The following is a 21,521-nucleotide window of genomic DNA, read 5'->3' as shown; positions in this document are numbered from 1 at the left end:
AAAGGAAAGCCCATTTCTTTGAAGAAGGAGGACATTTCCTTCGTTCTGGAATGAAAAGCCTCACCTTGAGAGCAGAGGCGAAGGAGATGGAGGAATTGAGAGCAGGGAATGGCGTTTTTACAAGTAACAGGGTGGGAAGAGGCAGAGGCCAGGAAGCTGTAAGTTTATAATAGACATCAGCACATAAGCTGTCTCCAGAGATAGGGACAGAAAGATAGTGAAAGGGGAGAAAGGTGCCGGAAGTGGACTGGGTAAATTTGAAGGCAGGTTGGAAGTTGGAGGCTCAAACCTCGGCTGCCTTGCGGCCATATCCACTCACGGGCAAGGCTTCGGGAGTAAACCCCCGAGGGAAATGTACAGCATCTCGGTGACCTACTGGGATTCTATGGCCTGTCACCCCTTATTAGAGCCATGCATCAAAAGTGCATTGAAGCCCTGGGTAAACAGCCTAAGGAAGTTGACCTTTGTCCCTTTCTGGAAGAATCTGCAGTTCCCACGTTGGCTAGCCGGTAACTTCAGTGCCTACTGAACCGTGGGCCATCTTCCACCCCGATGGCGACCTTAAAGCATTTTCTTTTAATCTCCCATGTAACTGGTGCCTCCCACAGAAGTGAAGGTATACGATTTTTCGCATAATGTTTTTTTTTTGGAACCTAACCCTTCGCTCACCCGGGGAAACGCGAAGTTAGTCTGCTCCTGTCACCTGTCTGCATCCCTGCACTTATGTGCTGGCCGAGCCCCTTATCACCAGTGTTAACCCGTCCACCCGTTGTCCCGAATGCAACTTTGCAGCAAACTTGCGACGAATCACCAACTCTCCGGGGCTCAGATCGCCGTCAATCACGTTTCAGCCCCGCCCCTGCCCATACACTACGCCTGCGCAATCCTATCCACAGCGGCGGGCGGGAGACGTCATCGCGCAATGTTTACGTTTCTGCCGGGGAGAGCGGGGCCGGGAGGAGGAGGAGGAGAAGGAGAATCGGGAAGGAGCGGCGTCAGGGCTGAGCTCGGTCGGCCAGCCGTGCTCGCCGCTCACACCGAGTAAAGTGGCGAGCGCCCGCTCCCGAACGGGTGCCGAGCCGACCCGTCGATGTCCCGATCGGGTACGGGCTGAAAGTCGCTGCAGGTACAAGTTGATTGACGTCGAAGGTAACCAATGGGAGGGGGACGTGCCAGCGGGGTAGGTTGAGGTTCAGGCTTGACACCAGCAAGTTAGGTTGAAGGGTGCCTACCCCCCCCCCCCCACCACCATCAACAGGTTAGGTTGAGCCACTAGCAGGGTAGGTTGAGGTGAAGCCCCTCTGGCCGGCAGGGTAGGGAGGAGAAACGGGTGGGGATGGCTGAAAGAGACTGATGGCAGTGAAAGCTAGCATGAAATCGATGGGCCAAATGGCCTCCTTTTTGTCTTAACAAAGATTAGAATGGGCAGCCCTACAGCAGGTTAGTGGAGATGTTGGCTCACTGCTTCAGTAAACCTGGGTTCAGTCCAAACATCTGGTGCTGCCTGCGTGCAGTTTGACTGCTCACAGTTATCCTGTGGGTTTCCTCCAGCTGCTGTGGTTTCCACCTGCAACCCAAATGTGGGCAGACATTTTAGGCTTATTGGCCACTGTAAAAAAACAGGAAGAAATAACAGAGAAGCAACACACAGAAAGGGCTGGAGAAAAAAAAACTCAGCAGGCCAGGCAGCATCTACAGTGAAGGGTAAAGAGTTCATTTTTCAGGCTGACACCCCTCTTCAGGACTGCCTTGGATTTCCAGAATCTGCAGGTTTTCTCATGCTAGAAACACAGAGAAAGTGCGAAGGAATTGACAAAGACCAGAGAGGGAGAGAGACCCCAGAACAGGAGGGGGTGGCAGATGTAGAAAAGAGAGAGGGAAGGATAAATATACTCACAAGCGCTGTAGGGTAGTGGTTAGCACAGCGCTTTACAGTACCAGCGACCCTGGTTCAAATCCGGCCGCTGCCTGTCAGGAGTTTGTACATTCTCCCTGTGACCTCCCACAGTACAAAGATTTGTAGATTAATTGGCCATTGTAAATTGTCTTGTGATTAGGCTCGGATTAAATCAGGGGACTGTATCTCAGTGAGTAACATTATGAAAGCAAATCACATATAGGAGAGAAAAGTAAAGTAATTGTAATGAGTGAGATGAGTGATGATAGTGAGCTAGACATGGAGGGAGAGAATTTGGAATACTAATGGTTTAAATCACCCAATTAAACGAAAGAAGATTTTCAAAGTATTCCAAAGACTTAATGCTCATATCATTTTTGTACAAGAAACTCATGTGAGGAGGGAGGACAAATTTCGTTTTTTTAGATTTTGGCGGGGTCAACAGTATCATGCAAATTCGAATGCTAAAGTAAAAGGAGTTTCAATTTTTATTGACTCCTCTATTTCATTTGTTCAACATGATATTTTTTTCGGATCCGAATGGCAGATTTTTGTTAATTACGGGTTTACTTTGTAATAAAAAGGTTGCTTTGGTTAATGTTTATGCTCCAAATGTGGATTGTCCTGACTTTTTTAAGTCTTTATTTACTTCTTTACCCAATCTAAACGAATATAAGTTAATAATGGGTGGTGACTTTAATTGTTGTTTAAATCCTCTGATGGATAAATCTTTATCTATTCAGACTTTACCTAATAAGTCGGCCACTTGTATTAACTCCTTTTTGACTGACAATGGAGTTTTTGATGTTTGGAGATTTCGGCATTCTAATGACAAAGAGTTTTCTTTTTTCTCACATGTTCATCACTCTTATTCAAGAATTGATTATTTTTTTGTAGACTCTTGTTTTATTCCATTGGTAATCGGTTGTAACTATGATATTATAGCTATCTCTGATCACGCTCCGTTATTACTTTCTATGAAATTTACGGATACAGCTTTTAATGCTAGACAATGGCGATTTGACTCTACCTTGTTGCAAGACTCTGACTTTATTAAATTTATGGAGGAGCAGATCGACTTCTTCTTCTCAACTAATTCTACGGATGATATTTCCTACGGAACACTTTGGGACACTTTTAAAGCTTATATACGTGGACAGATTATTTCTTATTCTGTTGGTTTGAGGAAACGTATCAAGATGGAAACTCTTTTATTGGTTGATAAAATTAAAGAGATTGATAAGAAATATTCGATTGCTCCTAGTAAGGAGCTTTACAAACAAAGGGTTGAACTTCAAATGGAACATAGTTTATTACTTACATCCTCGATTGAAAATCAATTAATGAAAACTAAATCTGATTTTTATATACATAGTGATAAATCTGGTAAACTGTTAGCTAGTCAATTGAAGAATGCTCTGGTTAAACGTCAAATCACTAAGATTGGTCAGCAGAATGGGAATCTGACAGTTAATCATGATGAGATAAATAAGGCATTTCAAGATTTCTATACCTCCCTGTATCAATCTGAATTTCCTCAAGATTATAATACCATGTCTGATTTTCTGGGGAAATTAAATTTTCCAAGGTTATCATCTGATGATCTTTTGATATTGGATACTCCTATTACGGATGTAGAAATTAAAGGGGCTATTTCCTCAATGAATTCTGGGAAAGCACCGGGTCCAGATGGTTATACAGTTGAATTTTTTAAATTTTTTTCCGCTACTCTTTCCCCTTGGTTAGGTAACTTTTTGAGGAGGCCATTAGATTAGGGAATTTGCCACAATCTTTTTATAGAGCTTCCATTTCTCTAATATTGAAGAAAGATAAAGACCCTACTAATTATGCTTCTTATAGACCTATATCTTTATTGAATGTAGACTCCAAGATTTTTTCTAAGTTACTGGCATCTAGATTGGAGAAGGTATTACCCAAAATTATTTCAGATGATCAAACTGGCTTTATTAAAAATCGTTATTCTTTTTTTAACATTAGGAGATTGTTGAATATTGTTTATACTCCCTCACATGATACTTCAGAATGCGTGATTTCATTAGATGCGGAGAAAGCATTTGACAGAGTTGAATGGCCTTACTTATTTAATGTGTTGGAGAAGTTTAATTTTAGTCCGATATTTATATCATGGATTAAATTGATTTATCATACTCCAGTAGCCTCAGTGGTTACCAATAATCAAAGATCTCCCTTTTTTCGCCTATTTCGGGGCACTAGACAGGGATGTCCTCTTAGTCCATTACTATTTAACATTGCCTTAGAACCTTTGGCAATTGCCATCAGACAATCACAGGATATTTTGGGTATTAATCGTGGGACAGATATTCATAAGTTATCTTTGTATGCAGATGATTTATTACTATTCATTTCTAACCCGGAGAAATCCATTCCAGCAGTTTTATCATTATTGGCTCAATTTAGTGAGTTTTCTGGGTATAAGTTAAATCTTAATAAAAGTGAATTGTTTCCATTAAATAAACGGGTCCCAATTTATGGAAATTTACCCTTTAAATTAGTTAATGACTCTTTTACTTATTTAGGGATCAAAATCACAAAGAACCATAAAGATTTGTTTGGATTTAATTTTTTACCCTTAATTGATCAGATTAAAGGTTTGTTTACTAAGTGGTCACCTTTGTCTCTATCTCTAATAGGCAGGATTAATGCTATTAAGATGGTTATTTTACCTAAGTTTTTATATATTTTTCAAGCGATACCAATTTTTATCCCGAAATCTTTTTTTACTAATGTTGACTCTAAAATTTCTTCATATATATGGCAGTATAAAAATCCCAGGTTAGGTAAAACATATTTACAGAAGACAAAAAAGGAAGACGGGTTAGCATTACCTAATTTCAGATTTTACTATTGGGCAGCTAATATTAGATATTTGTTATGCTGGTTGAAAGATGGGGGTGGATCTTTTGGCCCTTGTTGGGTGAGTTTAGAAACTAAATCGGTATCAGCTTATGCTTTGGGTTCTATTTTAGGGACTTCTCTCCCTTTTGCTCTTTCTAAATTGCCGAAACGAATTGACAACCCGATAGTTAAACATACATTGCGTATATGGTTTCAATTTCGGAGATTTTTTGGGTTGACTCAATTCGTTTTAAATAGTCCTATTGTATCTAATTGTTTTTTTCACCCTTCCATTATAGATCAAGCTTATTCAGCTTGGAAAACTAAGGGATTACTAAGATTTTCTGATTTATTTTTAGATAATTGTTTCATGTCTTTTGAACAATTATCCAACAGATAAAACTTGCCGAGATTTCATTTTTTTAGATATTTACAGATTAGACATTTTTTAAGTTCTGTACTCTCTACGTTTCCAAATTTTGTGCCTTCAGATACTTTGGAGAGCTTATTTGAATTAGACCCTTTTCAAAAAGGGCTTATTTCAAAACTTTATAATATAATTATGAAGATACGTTCAGAGCCCCTTTATAAGACTAAACAGGATTGGGAAAGAGAGCTTAGTTTTAGTATTTCTAGTGAGAATTGGGATAGAATTCTTCAATTAGTTAATACATCATCGTTATGTGCCAAACATTCACTAATACAATTTAAGGTTGTACATAGGGCCCATATGTCCAAGGATAAATTAGCTCATTTTTACTCTCATATAAGTCCTATTTGTGATAGATGTCATTCTGAAATTGTGTCTTTAACTCACATGTTTTGGTCGTGTTCATTTTTGGAGAAATATTGGAAAGATATTTTTGATATTATATCTGCGGTTTTGAATATTGATTTACAACCTCATCCTATTACCGCAATTTTTGGTTTACCAATGTTAGATTCACAGCATTTATCTTCTTCAGCCCGTCGAATGATTGCATTTCTAACTTTGATGGCTAGAAGATCTATATTGTTGAATTGGAAAGAAATTGATCCTCCCACTGTATTTAATTGGTTCTCTCAAACTATGTTATGTTTAAATTTAGAAAAAATTAGAAGTGGTACTTTTGAGACTTCTATTAAATTTGAAAAGTTATGGAGACCATTTATTCAACATTTTCATATGATGTAATATGACCCTGTGCCAAGTACATTTGATTTCCCAGCTTTTAGCTTATGTATTTTGAGAGGACCGGAAGTGACGGCATTGATGAATACTTATTTTTGTGAGATATTATAAACAGCCCACTTTTTTTTTCCTTCTCTTTTGTTTGTTTTTTTTCTTTTATATTACTTATTAGCTATAGTTATTAGATTAGATTAGTTAGTTTTGCATTATATAAATTTTTTTTTGTTTTTTTTTCTTTCTTTTTTCTGTTTTTTTTTATATTATACATTATGAAATATTTAGATTTACTATGTCCATACATATATCTTATGGCTTATGTCTTGGTAAACTCATTTATATTGTAACTATTATGTATGTTTTTTTTTCATATGTAATGGAATGTGTATGTTGGTAATTTCTTTATCAATATATCATCTGTATTCTGTCCATATTATTAATATTAATAAAAAGATTTAGAAAGAAAAGAAAAGGGAGAGAATTGGAGGGACAGGTAGAAGGTGACTCTGGAGCAGAGAACAGCCAATGAAAAAGAAGGAAAGATATGAGACAAAAATCCAGCAAAGGGGGTGATACAGAAAGAGGGAATGATGCTGGGAATGGGGTGATGGCTGTGGGAGCAGATGAGAGAGTCGGTGCAAAATCATGGAGGAGAGGGAGGGGTGAGAGAGAGAGAGAGAGAGATTGAGAGAGAGAAGAGCAGGGGCAGAAATAAAGAGAGGCAGAAATGCAAAGGTTTAGCTGTTATGGCCAGCATGATACACAGAGGAGTGGGTGAGAAGGAAAACAGGGAAAGGGAGGGGACACAAATAGAAAGAGGGGGAACACAAAATAAGGAAATAAATATGAGAAGTTGGAGGCACAGATATGTTTATTTATTGAGAAGCAGTGTGGAACAGGGCCTCCAGCCCTTTGAGTCTTGCTGCCCAGCAACCCCCGGATTTAATCTGAACCTAATGACAGCACAATTTACAACGTGCAATTAACCTACCAGCCGGTAGGTCTTTGGAAGCTGGAGCACACGTCTAAAGAATCAGGTTTTAATATCACAGGCATATGTCGTACAATTTGTTGTCTTTGCTGGAGTAGTACAATGCAATACATAAAATAGAAGTATGACTTTCAGTAAATATATATATGTAAAAATAGAAATAATAAAGTAGTGAGGCAGTGTTCATGGGTTCAATGTGTATTCAGAAATCTGAAGGCAGAGAGGTAGAAGCTGTTCCTGAATTGCTGAGTGTGTGTGCCTTCAGGCTTCTGTACCTCCTCCTTGATGGTAGCAATGAGAAGATGGCATGTCCTAGGTGATGTTGGGGGGGGTACGGTCCTTAATGATGTGTGCCACCTTTTTGAAAATATCTTGGATGCTGGGAAGGCTAGAGCTCATGATGGAGCTGACTGAGTTCATAACTTTTTGCAATTTACTCTGTTCCTGTGCAGAGCCCCGCCCCCCGCGAGAGAACAAGGTACAGATTCAGGAAAATCAAGACAATTAGATAAAAATGCATGAATGAATGAAATAGAAACAAGAAATTAGGGTGTAGTACAGTATACAAGAGAGATGGAGAGGAGAGCACCAACCATGTGTTGACTTGGAACTGCCAGAGCGTAAACTGCTTTCTGGAAGAGATAAGCCCAAGAGAGTGGTCTGGAAAACTGAGGGGAAGGAAGTTAATGCAGACGTGTGAAAACACCAAACGTCAACAATACAAGGAGCAAATAAGGAAATGCAAGCTGCAAGTGTGGCAGAAAAAAAATTAACATTAACCATAAAAGTTGCAGGAGGTCGCAGAGAAAGAAAAATTCCAAAACACAGTCTGTACTTTCAACAGGTGGCAGCATGAAGATTTGGGTTAAAGATAAAGCCAAGTCAAGTTTATTGTCATTTAACTAGATACATCTTCTAGGAGCGGTGCCTCAGAAAGGCGGCATTCATCATTAAGGACCCCCACCATCCAGGGCATCAGGAAGCAGATACAGAAGCCTGAAAGCACACACTCAGCAATTCAGGAACAGCTTCTTCCCTCTGCCATCCAACTTCTGAATGGATGTTGAACACGAGAACACTTCTTCACCACAGTTTTTTATTTCTATTTTTGCACTACTTATCTTAATTTAACTATTTAATTTACACACACACACACACACACACACACACACACACACACACACACATAGTCATTCATTTCTGCTTTATATTTATTTAATTGTACTGCTGCTTCAAAGTTAACAAATTTCACAACATGTGCCAGTGACTTTAAACCTGATTCAGATTCTGACATGTATACCATCAGGAGAGACAATGTTTCTCTGGACCAGGGTATAAAGCACAGTAATGCACAGAACACACATATAAGGGTGACTAAGGCGTTCTTAAAAGAGGGAGGGTAAAGTATGAGAGGTTAAGGATTTGAAAAAAGGGTTAAGGATCTACGCAGGAGTCAAGTTGTGTAACTACATGATCTTATAGTGGTTGCTTATGGAGCACATTCTCTGAGATAGAGGAGGTTTTATGGGGATTGGAATCTCTCAGGCTTTCTTCAAGATTCCCCTGCCTTGAACATTTCCACAGCAACCATAAATTGCATTTCTCCCGAGGTGCAGAAATTGCATGAGTATTTTGGCACGTTGTGAGGAGCTCCTGGAAGTTCAGGGGCTTCTTACGGAGAAGCAACATCAGCACCATTGTAGGAAGTAGCTATGCTAGAGCGAAGTCTAGTTGAAAATTAGATTATGGTGTGGTTTGTTACGAACCCCATAACTGGGTCACTTACCAGCAAAGATAGAGAGGTCCGTTGAAGTCTGATGGTACTATTTTAACAGTATTTATTGATAAAAATACACAAAATAATATCAATGCAAACATACAGATAATATACGTCGTCAATACTAAATCTAAAAGCGCGGGTATAATAATAAATAAGAAATAGCTCTATCGTTGTCTAGGGGATAATGTATTGTCTGATGGAAATATAAAAGTCACTGTTAGTTCCTTCAAGCTGCAGCGTTTTGGTTTGAGAGAAAGACGGGTTAAAACTTGCCCAGTCCTTTTATGATGTCAACCCTTCGAGAGTCATTGGGAGTTGGTTTCCCCGTTGTTAGCTAAAAGCCATTCTCCCGTGGTAAAAGCCACCGGTTCCGGGGCAAATGGAACCGTACGCAGGCGGCCTCCTCCCACCGGCTTCCGCTATTATGGGATCGCTAGTGTTTCTTCTGGTGCGTCTGAGGGGCTGTTCCCACAGACCCTCTTTTATCCTGACTCACAGGGTCTCAGATGTCAATCAGGTTAGGAGGTGATGTAATCCCTCCCTCAACCAGCCCACTTTGCCTGAGGACTTCTACGTAGCACAGTATTGTAATACACAAGTCCGTCTCCAAGAGACAATGGCCGTTTCCTGTAGCTTTTATATCGCCAGTGGGGGAGGGGTCAAGACATTCGGCACGTCTCTCTCTCATTTCATGGGTCTTCTGACCCAAATCAATAGCGATCCTGCGATTCTCAAAAAGGAGGGGGCTGCAGGCGTGACACCCCCTTTCTTCAACGCGTTTTCACCAGCGGTGAAAACGAAGTAGTACAGAGTCTTACAGGATTTTAGAATCTAACCCAAAACAAAAGCTCTTCCTTTTCATGGCAGAGTAATACAGCTATACATTCAATTCAGCATCTAAACAGTTAACGATTACAGTGTCACTTCCTTTAATATCTTAACATGTTGTACCTTACTAAAGTCTTGTAGCATCAAACTTCAATTTAATAACCACTTATTTTTATTTCTTTACTTCAACAAACAAAAACTAAGGAGTTGTGATCTTAGCTTACGTGTATACTACAAAAGTTCATGCAAATACTAATCTTTCTGTTGCTTTCAAACTTAACAGGCAGGCTTCCATGGGGTTGTCTTTATTATTCACATGCTTTGTCGAAATCCCGTAAAACCGGCTTTTGCTATTTAAAAATGGCGTCCCCATTAACCCTCACCTCTTTTCCGGTTAATCCCCACGTGGAGAGCTTGGTTACCCTGGCGAAATAGGCTTTCGCCCGCTTCTTTCATAGGAGTTATTTTATCAACACCGTGTCCCAAACTTAGAGCATCTTCTGAATTTCCACCGAATTCTTTAATTTTACACAAGTTGCTAGCTTTCTCTTCAGGACCCTTCAGGCTATTAGTTTTCAGTTCGAATTCTTTGTTCAAGCAGCATTTCAAATTCTGCCTTTTCACACCACACTCTGGCATAACAATAGCATGCCCCCCCCCCCCCCCCCGTCATCTTCCAACTCAATCTGTAAGCGATCCGCAGGCTTTAAATTTTCTTCATTCGATTTGGGAACTACATATTTCCCGTTTCCTTCAATAATAATATTCATCTCCCCACTTTTGATCTCTGCATTAACTTTTAACACACCGTCGAGCACAAACACCTGGGAACTCTCACTTCCCACTATTACCAAGGTTAACCCTTTCTTCACTGAACCAAGTCTATCTGACCCACAAGGACAGCCTTCCTTTTTAACTGAATCAAATACCTAAGACTTTTTCTGAGCTCCATTACTAGGTTCAGTACCACGTGCATCCACATCTTGGACACACTCAAATGGGACATTTGCCTCTTCCAGGCTTTCAATACCTGTACTCGGTCCAAATTCTAAATTCCCCTGATCCTCCCAGCTACTCTCTGGGCAACTCCCTTCCGGAGTAAACTCAACCCCGCGGGCTGAAACAACCTCACTTGCCAACCCAGCAGACTTCTTCGAGGTAAGGGCACCCTTTTCATCTAGGACTGCCCTCATTTCATTATCGGGAACACCTTTGGAATTTTCAACTTCTTCAAACAGTTCTGCCAAACCAGACAGATCATCCATGTCCAAACCTGGACCTTTTAACAGCTCTATCTGTTTCTCATCTTTATCTTCTGCCTCTAGAACTTTTCTACTCGCTAAGGGCAGGTCTGCCTCCTCTCCCTTACTCTCTTTCACTTTACCACTCTTTGTTTTACCACCCTCTAAACCCTCGTGGTACAGGGTCGGTAAAAACGTCTCGGCCAAATCGAAACTGGCCGGATTTAAACTGCTCCCTTTCTTAGCTGCCTTTCTTGACATGCTGCAAGTGATCGTGCATGCGGGATAGATCTTAGTATCTAGGGGCGGGGCCGCTACACTCACCGGCCGGCTTGTCAGCGTCATTGCTGACCAAACCTTACCACCTGCTAAATCGTTACCAAGAAGGACGTCCGCGTCAGTTCTCGGGAATTCTGATCGCACCCCTATTTCAACTGGTCCAGACACCAGCTCACAATCCATAATGACCCTATGTAAGGGCACCATTTCTGGCCCTTTGCTTATTCCTTTCACAGCTACCATTCCCGTCTTGCAACCAAAATCCAGTACCTTACTGCTAATCAATGATAGTTCAGCCCCTGTGTCTCTCCAGATCCGTACTGGAACTGGTGTGTCTCCCTCCCTCACAGACATTCCGTTTGACAGACAAGTCTCAGACCCTTCTCGTACTCTGTCTACCCTGGGCTCTCTTGTCGATTTACTGATTACCACAGCACATCCGATAGGGACTGCTGCTTTCCCTTTTCTTGTCTCTTTCCTCGGAGCAAAGCACCTAGATGCAATATGCCCCCCCTTTCCACAATTAAAACAGGTCAAGCCCAGAAATCTCTGGTCATCTGGCCTTTCCCCCTCAATCTTACCACTAGCTCCTGGCGGAACCTCTGCCTCAGCCGGCGGACTTTCTCGATCGTTCCCACGGTCTCTCTGGGAACTTTTATTTGAGGAAAACTTTGTCTTGTGGGTTAGGGCATATTCATCTGCGAACCTAGCAAATTCTGAGATGGACTGATTCGGCTTCTCATTCAAGTACATCCGGATATCCTCCGAAACACAACCTTTAAATTCCTCAATCAGAATTAACTCCCTGAGATGCCAATAATCCTCCTCCACTATCTCTGCTGTGCACCAATGGTCCAAGAGCACACCCTTCTCATAGACAAACTCGGTATACGTCTGATTCCACCCTTTCTTTAAAGTTCTGAACTTTTGTCTATACGCTTCAGGTACTAGCTCATAACCCCGGAGAATGGCCTCCTTTACTTTGTAATAACTCTCCTCCTCTTCCTCCTCCATGGACAACGCTGTATATATCCGCTGTGCCTTCCCTTTTAACACACTTTGTAACAGCGCCACCCACTGATCTCTGGGCCACTTCTGATTCACTGCCACCTTTTCAAAAAGCAAGAAATAACTATCAACATCCGTCTCCTCGAACGGAGGTTCTAACCTCAACTCTCGACTAACGTTAAACCGCTCCTCTCGGTCTGACCCTTGATCTCTTCGCCCTTGCCTTAACTTCTCCATCTCCAAGTCATGTTTCCTTTGTTTCTCTGCCTCCCCATACTCTCTCTCCTTCTTGGCTCTCTCTCTCTCCTTCTCGGCTCTCTCTTTCTCTTTCTCAGCTGCTTCCAGCTGTTTTAACTGAATTTCATGCTCTCTTTGTTTCTCAGCTCTTTCATTCTCCTTCGCAGCTGCTTTACCTTAATTGCATGTTCCAACCTTATTTTCTCCAACTCTAACTGAGCCGTCCCACTAGCTGGTACCTTTTCAGGGATATTTTCCAATACCTCAGCTACAAACGCATTCTTCCCAATATAATACTGAGTTATTGCCCTTCGCACGTCCTGCTTTTTCATTGACAACCTCACCTCTGCGAGGTTTAACCCCTTCGCCAAATTTATCAAGTCTGATTTGGTGGCCGCCTCTAGCGCCTCCAGAGTCGGGTTTTCTATAAATTCACCCATGTCTATCTTTGCTGGTTTCCTGCCTGGCTACCCGCGTAACCAGATCTAAGTTTGGACTTACAAGCCCGATTCACTGGCCCTCCAATTTGGTATCAAATCCCGAGACGAGAATCCCAAGTTGTTACAAACCCCGTAACTGGGTCACTTACCAGCAAAGATAGAGAGGTCTGTTGAAGTCTGATGGTACTATTTTAACAGTATTTATTGATAAAAATACACAAAATAATATCAATGCAAACATACAGATAATATACGTCGTCAATACCAAATCTAAAAGCGCGGGTATAATAATAATCAATAAGAAATAGCTCTATCGTTGTCTAGGGGATAATGTATTGTCCGATGGAAATATAAAAGTCACTGTTAGTTCATTCAAGCTGCAGCGTTTTGGTTTGAGAGAAAGACGGGTTAAAACTTGCCCAGTCCTTCGAGAGTCGTTGGGAGTTGGGTTCCCCGTTGTTAGCTAAAAGCCATTCTCCCGTGGTAAAAGCCACTGGTTCCGGGGCAAATGGAACTGAACGCTCGTGGCCTCCTCCCACCGGCTTCCGCTATTACGGGATCGCTAGCGTTTCTTCTGGTGCGTCTGTGGGACTGTTCCCACCAACCCTCTTTTATCCTGACTCACAGGGTCTCAGATGTCAATCAGGTTGGGGTGATACAATCCCTCCCTCAACCAGCCCACTTTGCCTGAGGACTTCTACGTAGCACAGTATTGTAATACACAAGTCCATCTCCAAGAGACAATGGCCGTTTCCCGTAGCTGTTATATCGCCGGGGGTGGGTGGGGGGGTCAAGACATTCCGCACGTCTCTCTCTCTCTCATTTCCTGGGTCTTCTGACCCAAATCAATAGCGATCCTGCGATTCTCAAAAAGGGGCTGCAAGTGTAACAGGTTAAAGCTACATGTGCTCCATAACAACACTGTTTATCAGAAGGAAGTGAGTCAAAGAGAAATTGTTGAAGCTAAAAACACTGAGCTGTGTGCTGGAGAATATCAGAATCAGATGTAATATCTGCACTATGTCATGAATTGTGTTAACTTTTCAGCAGTAGTACAATACAATACATAATACCAGAGAGAAAAAAATCTGTAAATTACAGTAAGCAAACAACTATGGAAATTGATGAACAGTTGATGTTTCAGACTAAGATCCTTCTTCAGGACTGAGACGGAAGGGGAAGATGCCAAGGTAAAAGGGTATGTGGGAAGGAAAGGAGGCTAGTTGGAAGGTGAAGCCAGGTGGGTGGGAAAGGTCAAGGGTTGGAGAAGAAGGAATCCGATAAGAGAGGAGAGTGCACCACAGGAGAAAGGAAAGGAGGAGGGGGCCCAGGTAAAAGGGATAGGCAGGTGAGAAAATGTAAATAAGAAGAGTCTGAAATTCTGCCCACTGTGCCACACCTTTATAAAAGACAAAGATTGTCACATGCACAGCGAAACATCAGAACTTAGAGAAACGCAACATTTGTATCAGCAACCAACAAGTCCGAACAGGCATCGGAAGCAACCTAAGACCTGCTTCTGGTGCCCACATCCCACTGACCCTTACTAATATGTTTGTCCTTGCAATGTGAGAGGAAACCAGAGCACCTGGAGGAAACCCAAGCGTTCAACAGGAGAACATGGAAAAACTCTCCTACAGTGGCAGAACTGGAACCCTGACTATTGTCAGTGTAAACTGTTATGCTAATGGCAATGCTGCCTGGTTGCCCCTATCTTTATCTCACTGGTGGATCTTTATCTTACTGACGAATCTCCATTATCCTTGGATCTGCCTCATTTAAAGATATTTCAAATATTTTCAATGACTCTCTGTCCCTACAGCCCTGTGGGGTAGAGAGTTCCATAGATTCACGGCCCTCTGATGGAAGCAAGTTGCTCCTCAAATCCACCTCATTCTGAAACTAGTTCCCTACTTCCATATTCCCTCATGAGGGTCACTCTCCATCCAGGCATGAAGGCCATGCACCATCCAATTCTCACTGCTGCCATTGGGAAAGAGGTACATGAGCTTAAGATCGAACACTACCAGGGTCAGGAACAGTTATTACCCCTTAACCATCAGGCTCCTGAACCAGAGGGGCTAACTTCACATCTCAGCACCGAGCTGACTCCACAGCCGATAGATTCACTTCCAACAGCCCTAAAAACCATGTTCTCAGTATTATTTATTTACTTATTTATTATTATTATTATTATTTGTTATTTTGTAGTTGCACAATTTTGAACTCCTTGTTCAAAACTGACATTGTTCTTTGTCAGTCGTTGTTAGTGTGTAGTTTCTCATCAATCCTATTGTATTTCTTTGTTCTACTGTGAATGCCTGCAAGAAAATGAATCTCAGTATATGGTGACATGTACTACATTGATAATAAATTTACTTTTAATTGTAAATATTCCCCGTAAATGTACGTTTAAATGAGATTACCTATCATTCTTCTAAGCTCCAGTGAATGCCCCATCTACTCTGCTGAAAGTGTTGTCCAAAATTACCACCTTCTTGCCTACCTGTTTCCATCTGGTCAACATTCCTCCCCTACCTGGTTCCACCTCTCACCTACCTGCCTCTATTCCACTCCCTCCCCTCATGTGCATCTACATACTGGCAATCTTTCCTAGTCTCAACAAATCCTTTAGCAGGGTCTCAACCCAAAACACTGATGTACCCATTTGCCTCCATAGCTGATGCTTGGCCTATCGATTTCTTCCAGCATTTGTTTTTTATTTTGGAAGGCAATGCTTGCATCTCAAGACCCAAACTTGCCTGCATTGCCAACGTGGCAAGAATATCCTTCATGAACTGAAGGGAAAGTGACCTTATGGGAGTAGTGCCAGCAACACGCTGTGTGTTGAAGCAAGAATTCTCTTCTTTTGTACTCCTTCCCACGTGCAACAAAGCAAACATTCTTTCTGAATTCTTAATCACTAGCTGTACTTGTGTGCTGACATCTGAATTTGATGCAGGTGAATACAGAGTCCTCTGGACAGGTGCATTCTGGAGACGCTTTCCATTTAACCATTTTCTAACCAAGGCGCAGAGCCTTACTTTTCCCTCCCCCCCCCCCCCAAACCTCTCTGTTTGCCAATTTTATGCTTGTTTACCACACCTCTCTGTACTCTTTGCATGCTCTGTGTATTCTCCTTAGATCTTGTTTTTCCACTTATCTCTGCATCCACAGCAAATCTAGCTGTAACTTCATTCCGTTTTTCTGGTATTAGTATAAAAATACTCCGAACCATCAAACTATCATCGGCGTCCTCTGCCAGATCAATAGCCCCAGTGTGAGGCCTCGGATCCACTCAGTCAATTGCATTGAGCAGGTCACATTGTCTCCGTGCCTGATACCAGGAGTGAGAACTAAATACCTTATTGACAGGAATAGATGGTCAGGTGGAGAAAGGGGAAGATTTAAGGATGCTCCCCATGTCTCTTTGAAAAAAAAAATTGCACTCTCTCCAATCCAGGGAACCTCTGGCCCATATGAACAAGAGAAGGAGCATTAGGAATGAAATTGAGATCCCTGACTCGTCAGACCCCCCATGTAAGGAAGGAGGGCACCAGCCCAGGTTCTCCACTGGACACTGGCCTCATCAGCCACCTCAGACCCTACAAAACCAATGTGGTAGTAAGTCATCCTCGCTCTTGAGGGTTCACCTATCAAGCTGAAGAGACAGTTGAGAACTTCCATGGATCTCCTTGGTTGCGCCTTACCAGTCTGAAAACAGACCATTAATCCTGAGGCTCTTGTTTCTGACAGGTAACCAGCTACCCCTCCGTGCTAAAGAAAACCTAACTCCATAAATGCTTGACTAAGACCCCTTTATTGCCATTTTGCCAAATGCCTTGGGGAGATCAGATATGTTTATAATTACCTACCCTGCTCTTTATATTCTCAATTAACTTCAAAAAGATTTGCTCGCTAGGTTGATTTGTGCACTGGAAGTATGACATGACATCGATAAAAAAGCAGTTTGTCGGATGGGCCTTGTACATTGCAGTTCAGAAAATAGAGAGTTTATTATGTTTCACTGCACAAGGTTCTGAGGAGCATTGACAAGGTGGATGCTAAGAATGGGGTGGAGTGGAATTTAAAGTGAGCTTGTTGGTGGAAGGGAGAGGTAGGTTTTGTTACACAGAATGAGACAAATGTATTAAGCACATCTAAGAGACTCTTAGATAAACATGGATGAAAGAAACAATGAGGGCTGTCTCGGAGGGAAGGGTTAGATCATCTTGGAATAGATTAAAACGCTCATTTGCAAAGTAAATAAAAAAAACAAGGAGATATAACTTCAGAGTAAGAAGTCATTGATTTAAAATCAAAAGAGGAGGAATTTCTTCTCTTAGAAGATTTTGACTCTTTGAAGTTCTCTACCTGGACGTCTGTGAAAGCGGAGTCATTCAGCATGTCCCAGCAGACACTGATAGACAGTTGAATCACAGCAGAGTTGAGATGTAGGGAAAAGAGTGTGAAAGTCATATTCTTATTGAATTGGAGAAATCCGGTTGGACCGTTGACCTATTCCTGCTTTTTATTTTCCCAAACTAAAGTCGTCATTAAGGACATCTCCAATGTTGAGTTTGCTGATAATTTTGCAAAAGCTCAGTCAGTGTAGGACCTGCCAGCAGTGTGTTATTCTTAAAATTTTTCAGATGAGAACATTCCTCCACTGATCTTTAGTGACTAGATAGAGGTGTACAGGTGATAAGAGGTAGAGATGGAATGGGCTGTGGTCAACTTTTTTTCCTCAGGGTAGAAATGGCTAATAGGGGAGGGAATAAGTTTAAGGTGATTTGAAGAAGCATAGTGGGATATGTCAAAGGTAGCTTTACTGACACAGAAAACAATGGTGATGGAGCAGATACATTTGGAACATTTGAGAGACTCTTAGATGGATATGGATATGGATGGTATATGGATGAAAGAAAAATAGAGGGTTGTGGCTGGGTAGGAGAGAAGGGTTTGATCATGATGTATGTTTATATGGGTCAGCCCAACATTGCCAGCCAAAGGACCTGTACTGTGCTGTTCTAATGCAAAATTAACAATCAATAATCAAATATTAGTCCCTGTCTTTGGAAGCAATGTCCACGGTTCTATCATCTTTTGCCAAGTGCTTCCAGGGGTGGTGGTAGAGGCAGATACATTAAGGGGATTTAAAAAACTCTCAGGTAGGCGCATGGATGATAGAAACATGGAGGGCTACGTGGTAGAGTAGGTTAAAATGTTGTGGGCTGAAGGGCCTGTACTGTGTGAGACTGTTCTATGTTCTAACATGCCTTATGTCATCCGTATTGGTGCGTGGCCAAGTGGTTAAGGTGTTCGTCTAGTTATCTGAAGGTTGCTAGTTCGAGCCTTGGCTGAGGCTGCATGTGTGTCCTTGAGCAAGGCACTGAATCACACATTACTCTGCGACAACACCTAATGCCCTTCCATTAGACAACATTGGTGCTGTGGAGAGGGGAGACTTGCAGCTTGGGCAACTGTCAGTCCTCCATTAAAGAAAAACCTTGACCAGGCCTGCCCCCTGGAAACTTTCCAAGGGGCAAATCCATGGTCTATCAAGACTAACGGAGGCCTACTACATATCATCCACATGGTTCTGGTATCTGTGGCCACTAGCAATGAAGAAATCCATTATGGTACAATTGTGCCAATGCTTCATGTGACCTGGTTTTTAGTGTTATCACACTGTCTAACTTCCTCTACTGCAGTGAAAGCTGGACCATTCACCTTTAAAACCATTCCACCAATAATCCACCGCTTATGATGAGGAATATCTGTGGAATCCTCTGCCCCATGAAGCTGTGGAGGCTACCTCAGTAAATATAATTAAGGCAAGAATGGATAGATTTTTGCAAAGTAGGGGGAGTTAAGGGTTGTGGGGGAAAGCCAGGTAAGTGGACAAGTCCTTTCAGCCATGACCTTAAAGAATAGCGGAGCAGGTTTGATGGGTCAGATGGCCAACTCCTGCTCCTATTTCTTATGTTTAATAAACTCCAACGTATAGGCCAAATTGTCATCCTCACATAGTTTTCCCCCTTCAGATCCCCCTCCCATTTCCTGAAGCTCAAAAGGCATGCAAAAGAAATGGCACAAAGAGACACACAAGGTCACCCTCCACCATGGATGCATTGAAATCAAAGAGTGGAAGAGCAAGCTGCTAATTTTTTGTCATGGTGTCCTCTGGTCCCTCAAGGTGCATACCCTTTCACGGACCCAGCAGCCTGATGCTGTAGTGGCATAGGAGAGTGGAATTGACCTAGGACGAGAAACCCTATTTCTCCAAGCAGTCATTTCACCCCATTACCAAAGAATGCCAGCCTCCAGAATCAGGGTCCTCAGACATACGTAGATTTACCAATCATCTCCGATTCCTGAGTGACCATGACCATTTGGCTGGCTCCCTGGAACAGGCCGCAGATCCCGTAGCAAATATATTGGCGTTTGTCTACACTGTATTCACCTGGCTTTGTTACTGGCTCCTCCAATGTTGAATGATGGTATGTGGCTCAGTCTGGTGTTGAGCAATTTATGCTGGCATCTGGTTCAAGATTTGGGTATCTGATGTTGGATGATGGGGAAAGTGTCTATTCATTGTTGGATGTGGCCCTTTCTTGAGCTTGAGTGTGTGGGGGAGTGTGAGATCCTCTCTGGGTTTGGGGTCATATAGCACAGAAGCCGATCCTTTGTCCCAACTTGCCCATCTCGACCAAGATGCTCATCTGTGTGCCTGCATTTGATTAGGGGTCCATATTCCCCTAAACCTTTCCTATCCACGTATCTCTTCAAATGACTTTTAGCCACTATAGTTATGCCACCTCCTCTGGCAGATTGTTCCAAATACCCACTACCCTCTAAGTGAAAAATATGTCTAGTTTTTGAGGTAGGGGCTGCAGAATTGGGGTTGAAGATAGGTCTCTCTGTGTTCAGGGTGGGGCAGGGGTCCTTAAGGTTTTGAAAGGAAGGGTAGGGACTCCTTTATGGTTTGGCTGGGTGGTGTGGGACCGTCTATGTTTGGGGGCATGTGTTCATCATTCTGGGTTTGGAAGATGACATGTGAGCACTACCCCTCAGTGGATTTTGGAGATTGGGGGTTTGGGTATGGGCTGAGGGCTGGTTGCGTAACTGGATTTTGGGGCATTGGGTGGGATCTGTCTGGGATTGGGTTGTTGGGGGAGAGACAACTTGTGTCTGAAAATAACTCTTTCAGAAGTAGCTTTGATCTCTGTTTGTTCAGGTCCACACGCAACGTAAAGAAAGTAAAAGGATGGTGGGAGCGCTGGAACCCCTTGGTGCCCTTTCCCGCTGGTACCTGTATGCCATCCATGGGTACTTCTGTGAGGTAATGTTTACAGCTGCTTGGGAGTTTGTCATCAATTTTAACTGGAAGTTCCCAGGAGTTACCAGTGTGTGGGCTCTGTTCATCTACGGCACATGCATCATGGTGGTGGAGCGAATGTACCTGTCTCTCAAAGACCGATGCCCCAGTTTGGTGAGATGCCTCATCTACACCCTCTGGACCTACATCTGGGAATTCTCAACAGGATACATCCTGCGCCAGTTCAATGCCTGCCCCTGGGATTACTCCCAGTTCGACTATGACTTCATGGGATTAGTTACACTGGAGTATGCGGTCCCTTGGTTCTGCGCTTCCTTCATTGTGGAAAAGCTGGTGATCAGGAACACCCTGCGTCTGAGGTTTGATGAAAATGGGGAGCCACGGTCTCCTGGCATTGCCCCGGCCACACTGTGGGACCACTTGAAGCTCAGGAAAGAAAAGTAGAGACCAATCTGTAATCCATTTGAAGCTTTCCAGAAATGGACGAAAGAAAACTGACATTTAACAAGAGCTGTGTTTTTTTTGTACTACTTGTCAGAAATAGCTTTTACATTACATTGCTCCTCTGTATGAATGATTCTTTCCGTGTGGTGTCCACGCTTCCAGTGCATGCACTGATATTGACAGGTACTTAATCATCGCACACCATGGATCAAGCCAGGAGAACAACAGAAAACCCATTATTTATGCTAACTCATTTCCTAAAATCTCCCATACCCCACTAACCAGTCTCTGCTCTGAAAATTCACTCTGCCTTTACCTGAATGGTTACTCTTACAAGAGAGTTATGGACATGGCTGCAAACATGTGACTAGGTCACACATAATACCATTTTATTTCTTTACATAATGCACCCAGCTTGTTCCTGAGTAGAATTGAGGGTGCACATCATTTGATATTTGGGTTGGAGCTCCCTCTGCAGACAACATAAGATATGATTAAAAATGGGATATTATGTATGTTTGGATCTTGGACTTGTGCCCAATTGTTGTCTAAGGTTTCAACATTTCTGCATGCTGCAATAAAACCCATCATGATTCTGCTGGCATGCTTTTTCTAGGATTTGCACTTAGTCTCCTGCAAGCACTGGTCTAAAATTGATGAATGGCCCACCAATGCAGATGTACTTGGGTTGGGTTTCATGCAGGTGCCATGGACAATTCTGTATTGTATCTCAAGGACATATATTGTAGTTGGGGTACAGGACCTATAAACCCTGGCTTGCACTGAGGTATGGGATCCAAAAGACAACACAGATGTCCCCCACTTTTACAAAGTTGGAGCGTTCCTATGAAACCATTCATATGGCGTAAAGCGAAGAACCATTAATTTATATGGGAAAATTTTTCTTAAAAGCGAAAATCCTCTTTGTAATGCGAAAACAGGTTATGAATGTACGTCTTTTGTAGAAGCGAAGCGGCGTAAAGCGAATA

The 21,521-nt window shown here is 42.4% G+C and overlaps 1 protein-coding gene across 4 annotated transcripts; it reads left to right on the top strand.

Annotated features, from left to right (window-relative positions):
• The first annotated feature begins 914 nt into the window (after window positions 1-914).
• On the top strand, window positions 915-21,439 carry LOC132381475 (transmembrane protein 229B-like). 4 transcript variants are annotated; one of them, XM_059950914.1, is made up of 3 exons: window positions 915-1,126; window positions 16,210-16,502; window positions 19,987-21,439. In XM_059950914.1, the coding sequence occupies exon 3, from the start codon at window positions 20,017-20,019 to the stop codon at window positions 20,530-20,532; it is 516 nt and encodes a 171-aa protein (XP_059806897.1). In that variant the 5' UTR covers window positions 915-1,126; window positions 16,210-16,502; window positions 19,987-20,016; the 3' UTR covers window positions 20,533-21,439. The 4 variants fall into 4 exon arrangements, with proteins under 4 accessions (XP_059806897.1, XP_059806896.1, XP_059806895.1 ...); XM_059950913.1 differs by having other exon boundaries at window positions 915-1,149; XM_059950912.1 differs by lacking the exon at window positions 16,210-16,502 and having other exon boundaries at window positions 915-1,149; window positions 19,987-21,437.
• The last annotated feature ends 82 nt before the right edge of the window (window positions 21,440-21,521 follow it).

The sequence above is a fragment of the Hypanus sabinus genome, chromosome 26, assembly GCF_030144855.1.
Source record: "Hypanus sabinus isolate sHypSab1 chromosome 26, sHypSab1.hap1, whole genome shotgun sequence".
In the NCBI taxonomy this organism is placed as follows: domain Eukaryota; kingdom Metazoa; phylum Chordata; class Chondrichthyes; order Myliobatiformes; family Dasyatidae; genus Hypanus; species Hypanus sabinus.
Note: the sequence above shows the minus strand (reverse complement) of the source record. Positions and strands in the feature narration are given on the sequence as shown.